At 42.9% G+C, this 15,405-nt stretch overlaps 2 protein-coding genes across 7 annotated transcripts in view; one reads left to right on the forward strand and one right to left on the reverse strand.

Annotated features, from left to right (window-relative positions):
* Positions 1–2,235, reverse strand: part of LOC140918260 (acyl-coenzyme A synthetase ACSM3, mitochondrial-like) — a 26,679-nt gene extending 24,444 nt beyond the window's left edge. For 3 of the 5 annotated variants that reach the window (XR_012161131.1, XM_073362232.1, XM_073362235.1), the window contains exon 1: positions 2,128–2,235. The gene's annotated coding sequence lies outside the window, so the exon portion shown is untranslated. Of the gene's footprint in view, positions 1–1,149; positions 1,637–2,127 lie in introns of those variants that run through there. The other 2 variants (XM_073362233.1, XM_073362234.1) reach the window with 2 other exon arrangements.
* Positions 2,236–5,748: 3,513 nt separating this feature from the next.
* Positions 5,749–11,080, forward strand: THUMPD1 (THUMP domain 1 NAT10 acetyltransferase adaptor). Of its 2 annotated transcripts, none has more exons than XM_073362247.1 (4): positions 5,749–6,078; positions 7,453–7,627; positions 8,295–8,543; positions 9,851–11,080. In XM_073362247.1, exons 1-4 carry the CDS (start codon positions 5,839–5,841, stop codon positions 10,168–10,170), a joined length of 984 nt encoding a protein of 327 aa, XP_073218348.1. In that variant the 5' UTR covers positions 5,749–5,838; the 3' UTR covers positions 10,171–11,080. The 2 variants fall into 2 exon arrangements, with proteins under 2 accessions (XP_073218348.1, XP_073218349.1); XM_073362248.1 differs by having other exon boundaries at positions 5,960–6,078; positions 7,437–7,627.
* The last annotated feature ends 4,325 nt before the right edge of the window (positions 11,081–15,405 follow it).

Raw genomic sequence — 15,405 nt, forward strand, 5'->3', positions numbered from 1 at the left:
AAGAGATCAGTGCATACTTGCTATAATGATTGTATTGTATTGTATAATGATTGTTCACAAGCTGAACTAGCTATTCACAGAAAGCAGAACTAAGTAACAAATCTTCTGTCCTAAACAGGTTCATATACTGCCCTCATCACTGTAGTAGCACAGTGAACCTCCCAATAGTGCAGTAAGCAACATTACTAACATCTGTCACCTGTGGGCATTCTTTCTCTCTGCCCCAGGGAGTACATTCTGTTTGAGATATAGTGTTTTGTTTGGGCAAGTTTCTTTCTTTCTTTCTTTCTTTCTTTCTTTCTTTCTTTCTTTCTTTCTTTCTTTCTTTCTTTCTTTCTTTCTTTCTTTCTTTCTAAACTGTGCTATGTGTCTATATATTTGAAGCCCTGCACTTGGAATGAAAAGTGGTGATAAGATAAGAATCTGGTTCCGCTTTAGAATTGAAAATCACAATAAAAATGCCTAGCAATAGATTAGGGGATGCAATGTGCACATGAAAACGATTCTACTTGCAGGTAGAAGGAAGGAATTAGAATAGGGAGAGGGGGCTAGCCACAGAGGATGCACTTTTTAATGCATTTATATCTGCAGGACAGCCTGGAGACAGTCATGCTCCACCCTTGGCATTGCTACAGCAGTGCCGTGTAAATCCTGGAACCATGGGACACCATCACAGGGAGGCCAATAAAGACCAGTACCCAGAGACAGAAGGAAAATATCAGCATGAAAAATCTGAAACAACCACGTGTTTAAACCTTGGATACAAAACAGTCTAGGAGTCATTTATATTCATTAGTGAATACGCAATTGGGACCTGATTCAGCATCCCTTGTGCACTGAAACTTTAATCTCCAGAGCTGTCAATGTGGCACTGTTCATGTGCATTAATATTCACATTTAAAAAAAATACTCCAGCTGCTAAGTTGCAATGTATAATCGAGAGGCACTAGTATTGCTATACTCTTGCAAATGCATGAACATACTTTACAGTCCAGTCACATTAACCATGGCTTTTGGCTGAGTGCAATCTTAATAAACAATAGACAATGCAAAGCCAGAATGTAAGCGATTAAAAAATAGCAGGGAACACATTGTTCTGCAGAGTGCACCAACAGTCTTGTGTGAGTTACCGCCTAGCCAGAATGTTACCTGGTACAGCAATATGTTTAGTAACTCGACTATATTCTGCAAGGAGCAGCATTGCCAGGTGCAGCCTAATAACCTTTGGCCATACTTCTGATGGACACAACTCCTCAATGAGGCCAGCAGAGATGTCAAGCAACGAGATTTTAAATGTCTCCTTGAAACACATGCAGCAAAATTAATCCTCACAAGAGGGAGAAGATTTAAAAACTTCCTGATAATCGATCCAACGTGAAGGACTCGCCCACATCCAAAGAGCAAAACCTAGCAATAAATCTGTAAAGGTTGGAAGCTTCTAATTGGATAAATATTTACCCAACAGTTAAACACACTATGCAAAGCCGAGTTTGTTCAATGATATTTGTACTGAGTAAACAGGCACCAACTAAGGAAAAGGAGGTGGTTTGGGGACAAAACTGATCTGTGGCATTCAATCTCCATGTGAGCTATAAAGAGACCCAGGAGAGACTCACCTACATAAAAGAGGGAAAGCCGGAAAAGGACGACTGACATGAGCGAGGCAGAGAAACACAGATGAGAGGAAAACTAATATTGGCACTATACCAAAAATGTCCCTGGCAGCTGCCCAGGGGGTTCAGTCCCCCTTTGCCATCCCCAGCACCAAACCTGATCTGCACCTCTTTCAATCATCCTCCTTATAAAAGACACCTGTCATTTCAGACCCAAATGCCCCACTGCCTCGCACAGTTGGGGAGGGCCTCTCAGAGCTGTCCTAGCTGATCTCCATCAGAAACCTTAACTAGACCACATCAGCCCTTAACTAGATTTAATGTAATAGACCACACTGACTGTGCTAAAGTAATGACTCCCACAACATCACTCACAGTGTCCTACTGTCTGCACTGCGTTACTGTGCCTAGGGCACCCAGTACTAGGGTCCCTGCTATGCACCATGTCCCTCAGAGACACGCGGGTAACAGCGCGCTGCTAACACTGAGCGTGGCAAGAATGCTCCAGACTCACACAAAGGGCTGCCAAATCCTGCACTCACAGGAAAGAAGCTGATGTTTTTCTGCACAACTCGGAAGCAAGGTGGAAAGTGCAGGATATCCTGTTCCCTCCCCCCCAACTCCCGAGGCTGTGCACTGATAAAGCACAGCTAAGAGCCAAGGCACACCCTCTCTGATCTGCTTGGTGCACTCACAGCCTCTCACTCCAGCCCCAGGGAGTGCACAGGTTTCGTAAACTCCTCCTGCTGCTGGATGATCAACCCACAGCCCCCAAGCGGTGGCTCTGGGGCCTGGGACCAGCAGGAAATTTGCAGAAACGCTCATCAGAAATATTTGGATCAACTGATTCTGTGGTTGCGGGATGCACGGAAAGAAAACCGATGTCGCTTTTATGCATTTTAGCATTTATGTCGTGTGCTTTCTCCACAAGAACTATCAGCTGCCCTGCTGTGAGCTTTTTGACCATGCCAGACTTGGGCAACCTGCACTGGGGAGAATTGATGTTAACTGTCACATGGAAACCTCCACAGAATCAAAAAGAAAAAATTGGGGATTGGTCCTGCTTTGAGCAGGGGGTTGGACTAGATGATCTCCTGAGGTCCCTTCTAACCCTGATAGTCTATAATTAAGAAAGGGCTCTAGAAGGATTCCCCCAAAAAAGGTAGTTGCTCTCTCCCTAACAGTTAGTGAGACATGCAGCAGGTCTGCATGAGTGAGATTTTAAATGTCCCTGAAATATACACAGAAAAATCCTTCAACAGAGGAGGCAGAAAAGCTTTCTCCTAAGGAATCCTCGGATGAAAGATTAAATTGCCACAAAGGATGCATGAAAGTTAATAGAAAATGATGGAGAAACTTTTTGGTTTTTTGACAACATGACAACCTAATCTCTTTTAAATTGTTTTTGTGCATCATTCTTTTAGATGAGGCATAAAGCTGGTTTTCGGGGTACATGTTGTCATTTAGAAATCTCATGGCACTTTTCACAAGAGTAGAGCCCTGAATCCCAGTGTCCTTATTAAAGTCTGCTACCTAAAACTCACCAAGCAGCAGCATCTGGAGAAATTATTCTTTGCTTCATGTTTTTCACCTGTTTTGTAATGTTACTATGTGCTCTAAGAAGACATCTATCACCATTCACTTCACAGGTAGCTGGCTGCTGCATTTCAATACAGACTGAAGTGGTTCCTTTATTAAAAACCCCTCCTGCAAACACTTATATATGCCTGCTTTACTTTATGCACTATGAGTAGTCTGGTTGCCTTCACGGGGATTACTCACATGCTTAAAATTAAGCACATTTGAAATCTTTGCAATAGCAGTATTTTGACAGCTGAATCATGTTAAGGCCTTGTTCCTGCAATCCTAACCAATCACAAATATCATACAGTTCATCTGGTTCTTCTGACAAGGGATGGCCTTTATTTTATACCCAAAAGTACCTGTACCATAGAGAAAGCCTATTTTTCCGCTCTGTAAATGTAAATTAGTAATGTTTTAAATGATTAATTAGGAAAATATGGATACATTCCAAACCAAGAGCCTGATTCTGCAATTTTTACACGGAGTAGTATGGGGCTACTTGTAAGTGCCTTTAAAATATGGATTGTACAATGGGGCACAATTGGGAATCTTTCCATTTACTTCAATGGGCTTTGGATCAGGCCCCAAGTTAGCATCTCTTTATATTCTGCAATTTATTAACTCCAATTCTGGACCTTTAATTCTGAGAGCCAAAGTTCTACAAAAGCATAAATCAACAAGATTCCAATCTATCAAAACTCCAATTCACTTTGTCTTCAGATCACTGTAGTGGGATAAAGTATTTTACATTCAGACCGAGCTATTAACAGTTCAGATCAATCAGTATTTTAAAGACCAGTTTCTCTCCTAATACTTTCCATATCAATAAGAGAAGGGTTCTTGGGGTTTTTTTACAACAGACTCTTGCTTGTGTATATAAGTTTAGCCTAAAGCCTAGAGAATCCAGGTCTATTATTATGATGATGATGATATTTACTACTTGTGCTGCTACAGTGTATACAGGCTCCAGTCAGGGAGCATGGCTTCGTTGTGCTCGACACGCTACAGTTAGGCAGTATTGCCAACTGCCACAATTCTGTTTTGAGCATCTTGATATTTAATATTTTTCTGAAATCCCTAGCTCCTGGAGTCTAGTGATTACTTCAGAATCTCAGCTTTGTTGTTTTTTTTAACGTGAGTTTCTAGTCTCCATGGTGGCAGAGAAAAGCTTGAAAATGTGACATGCATGCACCCTAAAGGCTAAGAAATCAGAAGGCAAATTCTCTCTGTGACTTTAAGAACTCCTCAGTGCCAACTGCCAAAGGGTTCACTGTTCAGTAAGAGCAACTCCTGTTAGGCCTGACAAACTCACTACACCTAACACTTTGCTGTCATAGTATTTATCTATAAAGACTGTTACAAGGACAGTGCTTTCTGCACACATGAAAGTCGCTGGGACGTGACTTTAGTTGAGAAGCTGTTTTAGACAAGGATTTTAGTCTGTTAAAGTAAGTTTAGACTCTCAGCGTGTTATACTTTTTGTTTAATAAATAACCTGTTGTTCTTACTATCCTTACTTGCTCCTAAAATCTTAACCTTTGTTAAGAAACATACTTGTTTTCACTATAAATAGATTACAGGGTTGTGTCCTTATAAAGGATTGGATCCTGAGCTGTGCCAGTCAAGCTGTGTGAACTCTGTCCCTTCGGAGACAGCTTACCTGGTTATTTCTACGTGTCCAGTGACACGGGTGGGATACGACTGAGGGAGACTCTGGCAAAGGGGCTGGAGGTTGATGTGTGTTTATCACTAGCCTGTATCGCAAAGATGAGGTCTACAGAAACCAGGAAGTTAAGTCAGTGTTTATCTGCGGCCAGAGGCTGTTGGTTTCAGGGAGCTGAGGTACAGCAAATATGCGGCAAAACTGCTTCATGCTGCAGGCAGATGGTGATGAGGTTCTTCACAAGCTTGTGTACCTCTGGGGAGTATTGCATCCTTTCCCCCAAAAATACTGTTTTGAGGGGGAAACTCAGGATTTTTGAGACCTGACGCAATTTCTGAGTGCGGGAGTTGGCAATTTCTCCTCTATAGAATAATGAAACACGCGGTCCCTGACCCAAAGTCACCTAAAGTTGTAGGATAAACCAAACCGACAGTCTCGTCCACGTGCTTTGCTTGGGTGGGGGGAATGCTTTAGGACAACAGATAAATAAGGGCCGGTAAAGGCACTAGAGTCAGAAACGGGGTGAGCACAGCCAGCGCCGGCTCACCTTTGTGCGGCTGTGGCTACCCACACCGCTCCCCCTTTTCCCCCATGGCCGCTCTCTGCCAAACGTCACAGCACACTGCAGCGTCGGCTACAAAGCGGGGTCTCGCCCCAGTCCCACGCACGCAGGGCCCGGCCCGCGAGAGCCAAGGCGGTGGCACAGCCAGCTCCTGGGGCGCGCCTCTCCCCAAGCGGGCAGGCTCCTTTCCAGGCCTCGCTTCCCTGCACGGGCTCGGAGCAGCACGGTGACTTTAGGACCCGGCAGAGCCCCTGTACCCGGCGGGCTTTAGGACCCGGAAAGCCCTTGGGACCGACTGGGAAGAGCCGCCTTTCCGTCGCGCGGCGGTGACGTCATCGCCCCGCGACGCACGTCGGCGAGGTAACGCGTCGTTTTGGCGCCCGCGTGGAGGCCGGGCTCGCGGCTCAGCTGCCCCCATGGCCGCCTCGGAGCAGCCGGCTGCGGCGATGAAGCGGCGGCACAAGGCGCAGTACGTGTCGGGGCAGCAGGCCAAGCGGCCCCGGGGCGGCGGCGGCGGCGGCGGTGGGGGGCCGCGGCAGCTGGAGCTCGGCATGCAGGGCATCCTCATCACCTGCAACATGAACGAGCGCAAGTGCGTGGGGGAGGCCTACAGCCTGCTCAACGAGTATGGGGACCTGCTCTACGGGCCCGAGAAGGTGCGTGCGGCCTGCAGCGGCCCCGCCGGCCGGGCTCTGTGCCCTGGGCGTTCTGCAGGGGGCCTCGCTTGGTCCCCTCTAGGGGGGGGGTCGCGGTTTTGTGCTGCTGCACCAGGGGGCTAGAGGTACCTGTCAGGGAGCCAGATTAGGAGCGTGGCACTTAGGGACCCCCCACTAGATACTTGGGCACCAAGCGGGCAAACACCAAAAAAAGGTAGTCCATGCCCCGAGGAGCTCACAGGCTCCTGTGGCGACGGAGTCATCTGTAAGCAGCTTATTTGTGGCAGGCACCAAAGCGAACCCCATACCAGCAGAGGCCTGGGATTGGCTGTGGTTCCTGCGCTCTGCTGTCATCTCGGCCACTGCCAAGATCTGGGGTCCTTAGAGGATGCCCTAGAATGGCAGTTCTGGATAATTTGGGCATCTCTCCTGTCCGAAATAATAATAATATTAAGCCTCAAAAAAGGCAGCATGTTAATGTTCTGGTTTGTGGATATTTTAGCGCAAGAAGTGAACTAATGTTAAATAGGCCATCTAAATGTTTTGTTGTTGTTCAAGTGCCACAGGAGAACACTCTCTTTAAAAGCACTTTAAAATTCAGTATAAGTGCTCCTTGCAGTGGATGGATACACACTTGGTTTAATAACTCCTTCTGGTTAATTGGAGTTAACTGGCCTGTCTGTCTTTCTAAGTTTTTGCTTACAGACTTAAGGGCTTGTCCACACTTAATGCTTCGCTGAAAATGCTACCTGTGCCAACAGGAGAGCTTCTCCTGTTGGCGTAGGTACTTCACCTCCCTGTGAAGTGGTAGCGGGGTTGATGGGAGAATTCTCCCATTGACCTAGTGCTGTCTACACTGGGGGCTAGGTCAGTTTCACCCCTGAGCGATGTAGTTATACCAACCTAATTTCCTAGTATAGACCAGGTCTAAGATTTGCCTATTACTTGCTGCTCCCATTTATAAATTGCTGTGGGTAATAATGTTGAAAAGTTTGCTTTCTAAACTGGTGATGAGGCTTTTTTGTTTTGTTTTTGTTTTAAAGATGATTGATCATCCAGCAGATGAATATCTGTTACCTAATGGTGCAAGAGACAAATTTTATACAACATGCTTTAAAATTAAATCACTACAGAGATTGAGAAAATGAAATGCTGATTCCCCCTGCAATAACTTCTGGTGCTTGTCTTAACCCAGTGTGCCTGACCTAAAATGTCTCACTGCTTATTAATTGTCTACAGTGTCACTGCTTGAATTCTGGCTTTTTTATGCCATGGGTATAGTGGTTGTTGTGGCTTCCATTTATTAAGCATTAGATGTGATTTCTTAACCCTTCACTAACATCTCATTTAAGATGCAGCCTCTTGTTTCAACAGTTTACAAATCAAGATGACAGGTTGTCAGGAAGTGAAGAGGAGGAAGATGATGTTGAAGCTGCCTTAAAGAAAGAAGTTGATCAGATTCGCACTTCGAATGAACAGAAGCTGAGAAGATTCCAGTCAGTGGAGAGTGGAGCTAACAATGTGGTTTTTATTAGAACGCTGGGTGTAGGTGTGTAATGAAATAATTGCTGCATAACGCAACACAAACAGCTGCTTTGCAGTTTGTTAGACTGTGTCATGGTTTGACTGCCAAAGAAATGAAGCATGCTGAATGTTCATGCAGCCTTCCTCTTTCGCATTTGCTTTCCCACTGAACACTCTAGTGACTACAGCCAGATAGTTATTTTGTCCAAGCAGAATCTATCTGACCCTTCTAAACGTAAAAGGGCTTGGTATTTTGCTGACCTTGGAAAGCATGCAAAAAGGCTGATGTTCCTAGATCCCCAGCCTTGTTTGTGAAATAACAAATGTGAGCTGGAAGAACATCCAGTGTATTGACAATCCAGTAGACGTGAGTAGGGTCTGATCTTTTAATCCTTGCTCAGGCAAAACTCCTCTTGCCTGAGTAAAAAACTGCAGAAGTACACCTCCAGTGTTGCACCTTGTGGGTACTCTCTCGTGTGCTTTACAAGCCAGAATTGTGGAACTAATCTGCTCTCTATACTTTCAAACTCCATACCCTTTTGTAAGAACTCCATAGCATTTAGTAGGGTGCTGCAGAATTTGATGATTCAATTTCTTTGTACTTGTAAGCAAATAAAATTGGATTCTGTATTGCTTTTTAAAAAGGAAATTATTTCCATTTGATGCTCTTACTCTGTTGTCTTGTCTCGTAGAACCTGAGAAGCTCGTGCATCATATATTAATGGACTTGCACACTACTAAAAAGAAGAAAACAAGAGTTATTCTGCGCATGTTGCCCATTTCTGGAACCTGCAAGGCTTTTATGGAAGATATGAAAAAGTATTCAGAGACCTTCTTTGAGCCTTGGTTTAAAGCCCCTAATAAGGGTACTTTTCAGATTGTTTACAAAGCTCGCAATAACAGTCACATGAGTAGGGAAGAAGTAATCAAAGAATTGGCAGGTATGTACTTATCTGACATAGCATGATTGTAGACAAGTGTATAAACTACCTAAGACTGCATGTGTAACATAGGTCAAATTATTCAAGCAAAATATTTTTAGTAGACATAAATGTTGCGTTATAGCAAACTCAAGCATATTGAATTATGAAAGTCTTTCAAGTTTTTTTTTTTTCCTTAAGCTCTGTGAAAATAACCTGGCATTAACAACACTCTTTTCTGATATCATAGGTTTTCATTTTAACAAATCATAAACCAGAAGAGTGTGCGGTCCAACTTTGTTGGCTATAACTCACTGTGACAATACCATTCTTGCAAACTTCCAGGATTGTACTAAAAATTCTTTGAATACTGAACATTATAGGGAAACACCATCGAGCCATTTCCCAATAGACTGTGACTTAGATCTGGTCTGCACGACAGAGTTAGGTCAACGCAAGACTGCTTACATCTACCTAACTATAGAAATGCCTACACTTGAATTTCACTCCCATTAACATAAGTGCACCACTATGCTGACTTAATAACTGCACCTCCATAAGCAGTGCAGAGTCAAGATTGATGTAGTTAGGTAGATGCAGTGTCAGTGTAGACACTGCTTTGCTTATGTCGACTGTTACTGGCTTTCAGGAGCTGTCCCACAATGCCTCACACTGACAGAACAATCGATACGACCACTCCTGGTAAGGACATGTGCCACCAAAACAAGGAGCGAAGTGCAGACATGCACAAGCAATGTAATTACAGTGGCAGCTGTATGCTGGCATAAACCAGGTCAACGTCTTAATTTTGTAGTGTAGATGTGGCCTTAATGAAATAACTCTAAGTTCACTTGGCAGTTTTCTCCTTGAGAGTTACTGTGGAATAGTCCTTTGGTTCGAGAGAGTGTTTCTAAGAGTCCCAGTCTGTCCTGCCTATTTGACCAATTCAGTGACTGAAAATTCTTGATTGCAGCTGCCATAGCTAAAGGAAGGTGCCTTGTTTCCCCCTGCCTTGTGGTGCAGCTTGTGCTCTGAGATTTTAGTTCCTGAACCAAGTATTCGGAATATTTTTTGAAACCGTGTTTTTGTGAAATTGGTGCTTATTTTGGCTTGTTGCTACAATAGCTGGTTTCTCTCATTGTTTGGCAGTAAGTTTATCCCCTCTCTCTGATTTGTGGTATTTTTTTAGAACTTGTCTGATTAAAAGTCCTTGCACTTTAAGTGAGGGCTCAACTGATGAACGTAACACCACATTTACACTCTTCTCTATGAAAAACATTCCTCCAGTTTCCCTACCGATTCTAAGACCGTTTCCTTTTATTTTGTAGGAATAGTGGGCAGCCTAAATCCAGAAAACAAAGTGGATCTTAATAATCCCCAGTATACCATTGTGGTAGAAATAATAAAAAATGTCTGTTGCTTGAGCGTGGTGAAAGACTATGTTTTGTTCAGAAAATATAATCTACAAGAGGTGGTGAAGAGCAACAAGGAGGAGCTGGGGCAGCAAAACCTGTTGAGTGCTTCCCAAGGGGAGAAGTTGGAAGAAATAAAACTGGCAGAAGAGGACACTAAAGAAGTGAAACCAGAAGACAAAAATCAGGGTGAAGAGGAAGCTAAGCCCAATGAGAGCAATAATCAGCAGGCATAGAGAATGTGATGGAAGGGGAAGACACACACTAAAGATCACTGTAAAATAGACTGGCTTAAAGTTTTGAAATGGTCGTTTAAAGAGGAGCTTAATTTTTTTATTTTAAATTTGCTTTTTAAATATCCTATTTAAAAAAAAAAAATGTAATGTTCCATCCTGTCTTTGCTATTGGAGTCAATGTTGCAGCACGCAGTGTCCGAGAGAATAAGTGACCAAACTCTTCAGCCTGATTCTCCAGTGCTTTCCATCTTGTGTGGTCAGATATCTGCAGAGTGTGTGTAAATTGTTACCAGTCTGATCTGGTAGCATTTTACTCCCACTTACCACATGTAAATAACTACCATAGGGTGCCTGGCTGACTCAACCCCTTTGCCTCCAGACATTGGCAGAGGCAGGATTGAGAGGTCTGGAAAAGGACAGGATCTTGCAAGGGGATTTATTTGAAAATACAGTGCCATTTTGTTTTGGTGACATGACTTTGCATACTATATAAACCTTGTTGTCTTATTAAATACAGAATGAGCCATAAGCACCTGACTTTCTGTATGATGTTCAGATGTCTGCAAAGACTAGTGTACAACATATTAACATGTCTTTGAAATATTTTGGGTGGAAAAGAGGAATTGCCACCATCAAAATAGCTCAGTATTATGAGCAAACCTCTCCCTCACCCTTCTCCCTCAAATTCCTGTAATTTTCGAGAACAGACAGATGCCAGTGTGGAAGTCATGTATATTCATGGCAAAAGCACCCTGTGGCATGTCTGCCAAGAACAGCAATGTACATAATGGATAGGAGCATATATGGTTATCCATTAACAATCTGTGAAGAACCCATGTCTAAGGATGCTTATTCCAAGGGCACTCTTTCATTTATGTTTGATGTTTTTATTAAAGTCTCATTGGTTTTATTTTTTGTATTAGCTGTGCTCATATTTGAGTTAAACCTCCTTTTTAAACTTCTTGATGTGAAAGCAGCTCTCTCTGTATTACACAACATCTAGTAGAAAACGTTTAACTTTTTGTATGGTTTCAGTTTTACAAAATGAGTGTTTTGTCCCAGTTTGAAAATAGCATCTGAGTTTTTCCTCTTCATAGAACGTTTAAAGAGTAGGTCTCATTGATAAGTTACACTATCATGTTTACAAAGACTAGAAACCCAGATTTTTTAAAAAAACCCTATTTTAATATAGTGCGGCTATAGCTTGTTTTTCCAATAGTATTGTTGCCTTACAGTTTTTGTACAAGTGTATGGCTTAGGTGTTTCATGATACACTTACAACTTAAACCTATAGGTGTCACTAATGGAAAAGCACTTGCTCCAAATAACACCAGCTGGCTTGACTGTGATTTAATGAAAAGGACAGGGTTGAGCCTCTTAAGGGTTTTGTTTTATGATCTCTAGTGTTTGTAAAACTGTTTTAAGTGTGAAAATTAAAAAAAAAACTCCTGTGTTTCCCCCCCCCCCGACTGACTTAAGTTCTGCTTTCTCACAGCCAGTGCTGTTCTTTTGATATGTGAATATAGATTCCGAGGCCTGAAGGAACCGTTGTGATCATCCAGTCTGATCTCCTGTATAACAGGTCATAGAACTTCTCCAAAATAATTCCTAGAGCAGATCTTTTAGAAAAACATCCAATCTTGATTTAAAAATTTAATGGAGAACCTACCATAACCCTTGGTAAATTGTTCCAGTGGTTAGTTGCTCTCACTTTACAAACTGTATGCCTTATTTCCAGTCTGAACCTGTCTAGCTTCAACTTCTAGCTATTGGATTGTGTTATACCTTTATCTGATAAATTGAATGGGGATTGTTTCACGGTGGGAGGCCCATTATTAAATATTTGTTCCCAATTTAGATACTTAGAGACTTCAGTCAAGTCACCCCTTAATCTTTTGTTTGTTACATAGAGTGAGCTCCTTGAGTCTGTCACTACAAGGCATGTTTTCTAAATCTTTAATCATTTTTGTGGCACAATTTTCTCCAGTTTATCAAAATCCTTCTTGAATTGGGGACACTGGAACGGGATACAGTACTCCAGGAGCAGTTACAGTAGTGCTAAATATAGAGGTAAAATAACCTCTCCACTCCTACTTAAGATTCCCCAATTTGTGCATCTATGGATCACATTAGTCCTTTTGACTAATCTGCCCACCTGGGCATTCCAGGCCACAGAACCTCCCCACCCACTTCTGTAATAGATCCATAACCTCTCACAGAGTTACTGAAGTCCTCAAATCATGATTTGAAGACTTCAGATTACAGAGAAACCACCCTTTACTCTAGTTTAAGCCAGCAAATGATCCATGCGGACTGTGACGGGTTGTCACCCCCGGAGTGAAGCATGGAAGCTATTGGAACTGCTGTACCCCCACACCATTCAGCTAGGCTGTCCTCTCACACACGGCTCTGCTGGTGACTCAGAGCCAGCCTTCTCCGGGCCCTGTTATCACCCAACACAACAGCAGGTGCTGCCACCTAAGTCACTCATGGACCAACAATAGAGGCACCAGCCAATTTCCCAGCTCCTCAGCCTTGCACCCCTACTGAAGTATAAACCCAGAATTATACCATCGTGCACTGCATAGGGGTCTGTATGCTGCAAGCTCATTCAATAGTCTGCTTCCCCCTCGATGTGGGGAAGATATACAACAGCCTTTGTTACCAGAGCTAAGATTCTCTAACGCTTCATTCAATAACATGCTAGTTAAGATAAAACAAGTTTATTAACTACTTAGCACTGGTCTACACTGGGGGGGGGGAATCGATCTAAGTTATGCAACTTCAGCTACGTGAATAACGTAGCTGAAGTTGACGTACTTGGATTGACTTACTGTGGTGTCTCCACCATGGTGAGTCGACTGCTGCTGCTCCCCCATCGACTCCGCCTGTGCCTCTCGTGGCACTGGAGTACAGGAGTTGATGGGAGAGTGCTTGGGGGTCGATTTATCGCGTCTAGACTAGATGCAATAAATCAATCCCCGCTGGATCAATAGCTGCCTGCCAATCTGGTGGGTAGTGAAGACATACCCAGACATATATTTTAATCGATAAGTGATAGCAAACAGATCAAAGCAGGTTATCTAGGAAATTAAACAAAATTGCAATCCCAGATAGGATTTGAATCAGCAGTAGCTCATCCTGACTGATGAGATAAGCAAGTTTTAGCTTCCTTACACAGGCAGGGCTTCTTTCCCACCTGGGACCCTCTCCCCAGTTCAGTCTTTGTTCCTCTGGTGTTGTTTCCAGTCATGAAGTCACTTCCCCCTTACATAGTTTTTCCATATGGCAAGAACCCCTTTGTTCCAAGCCAGGCATCCAGCCCAGTTCATGGAAAAGTACAGGTACCAAAATGGAGTTCGGTATCGCTGAGTCACAGCAGCCATTATTCATAGGCTGGCTGAAATATTCCCAGGTGAGGCCAAACCTTTTCCATGGTCCATTGTCCTTATTGAAAAGGAGTACTTGTGGCACCTTAGAGACTAACCAATTTATTTGAGCATGAGCTTTCGTGAGCTACAGCTCACTTCATCGGACATCCGATGAAGTGAGCTGTAGTTCACGAAAGCTCATGCTCAAATAAATTGGTTAGTCTCTAAGGTGCCACAAGTACTCCTTTTCTTTTTGCGAATACAGACTAACACGGCTGTTACTCTGAAACCTGTCCTTATTGATGGGCCATTAGCACTGTCTAGCTTCTTCATTGTTGTACCTGAAAGGCTAGTTGTGGGTGTTTCCAACTTCACAGCATCTTTCAGTGACATATACATAGCAAAACTTCATGACTTCACATACAATGACAGCACACACAATCCAACAAGCTATTAATGTTTAGCAGCTCAGGACTTTTAGAATGATACCTCACAAGGCATACTTTGTACCAGACATATAATATTACAGTGGTGAATATGGGGATGCCAAGCTGTCACAGAGGAAGGTGAAAATCCCCACATAGGCTCTGCCAATCTGACTCATGGAAAAATTCCTTCTTGACCCCAAATATGGGGATCAGTTATACCCGGAGCATGTGGGCAAGACCCACCAACCAAACACCTGGGAAAGAATTCTCTGTAGTAACTCAGACCCTTCCTGATCTAGCGTCTCACCACCAGCCATTGGTGATATTCACTATTAGTAGCTGTAGATGGGACACATGCCATTGTCTCATTGTACCATTCCCTCTGTACATTTACCAAGCTCAGTCTTGAAGCCAATTAGGTTTTTGTTGGTTTGGTTTTTTTTTTTTGCCCCCCGCTGCTCCCCTTGGAAGGTGTTATAAACATACAGCTAAGGGAAGCATAAAATCCCTCCTTTACCTGTAAAGCGTTAATCAGTTCCATTAACCTAGTTGGCACCTGACCAGACAGACCAATGGGGAAAGAAGATATTTTCAAATCTGTGGTGGGGGGGAAGGTTTTTGTTTGGGCTTTTGTTGTTCTCTCCGGAGACAGAGAGAGCAAGCAAGTAATCCAGCTTCTACTGAATGATACATCTAAAATTACAGAAATAGTAAGTAATAGCAAGGAAATGTATTAGAGTATGTTTTGATTTAGCTTGTGAATTCGCCCTATGCTAAGAGGAAGGTTTATACCTGTTTCTTTGTAACTTTAAAGTTTTGCTTAGAGGGGAATCCTCTGTTTTTAAATCTTATTACCCTGTAAAATTATCTTCCATCCTGATTTTACAGAGGTGTTTCTTTTACTTTTTTTTATTTATAATAGAAGTTATGTTTTTAAGACTCTGATTGGGGTTTTTAGTGTCCTAAAAACCCAAGGGTCTGGTCTGTGCTCACCTTGTTTACTCTCAAGCCTTGCGAGGAAAGGGGGTGAAGGAGCTTGGGGGGATATTTTGGGGAAACAGGAACTCCAAGTGGTCCTTTTCCTAAATCTTTGTCTAACTCATTTGGTGGTGGCAGCGATACCGTTCCAAGGACAAGGAAGAATTTGTGCCTTGGGGAAGTTTTTAACCTAAGCTGGTAGAAATAAGCTTCTTCTACCTGTTCTGTATTATTGTTGATAATTCTACCATTGCCATCTCATAAAGAATCCATTTTCAGGATTCTTTTTGTTTACTTAAAAAAAACCACCTCCTTATTGTTGTTAACGTTGCTAGCCCTAGATTTCTCCTTGAGTTCCTTTGCTTTCCTTATCAATTTTCTATAATTCCTAGCTTTTGATTTATATTACCAAGTTCCCCTTTTGTGTTTATATTATAGCTGCCTCTACTTCCCCTCTA

Source organism: Lepidochelys kempii, chromosome 10 (genome assembly GCF_965140265.1).
Source record: "Lepidochelys kempii isolate rLepKem1 chromosome 10, rLepKem1.hap2, whole genome shotgun sequence".
Taxonomy (NCBI): domain Eukaryota; kingdom Metazoa; phylum Chordata; order Testudines; family Cheloniidae; genus Lepidochelys; species Lepidochelys kempii.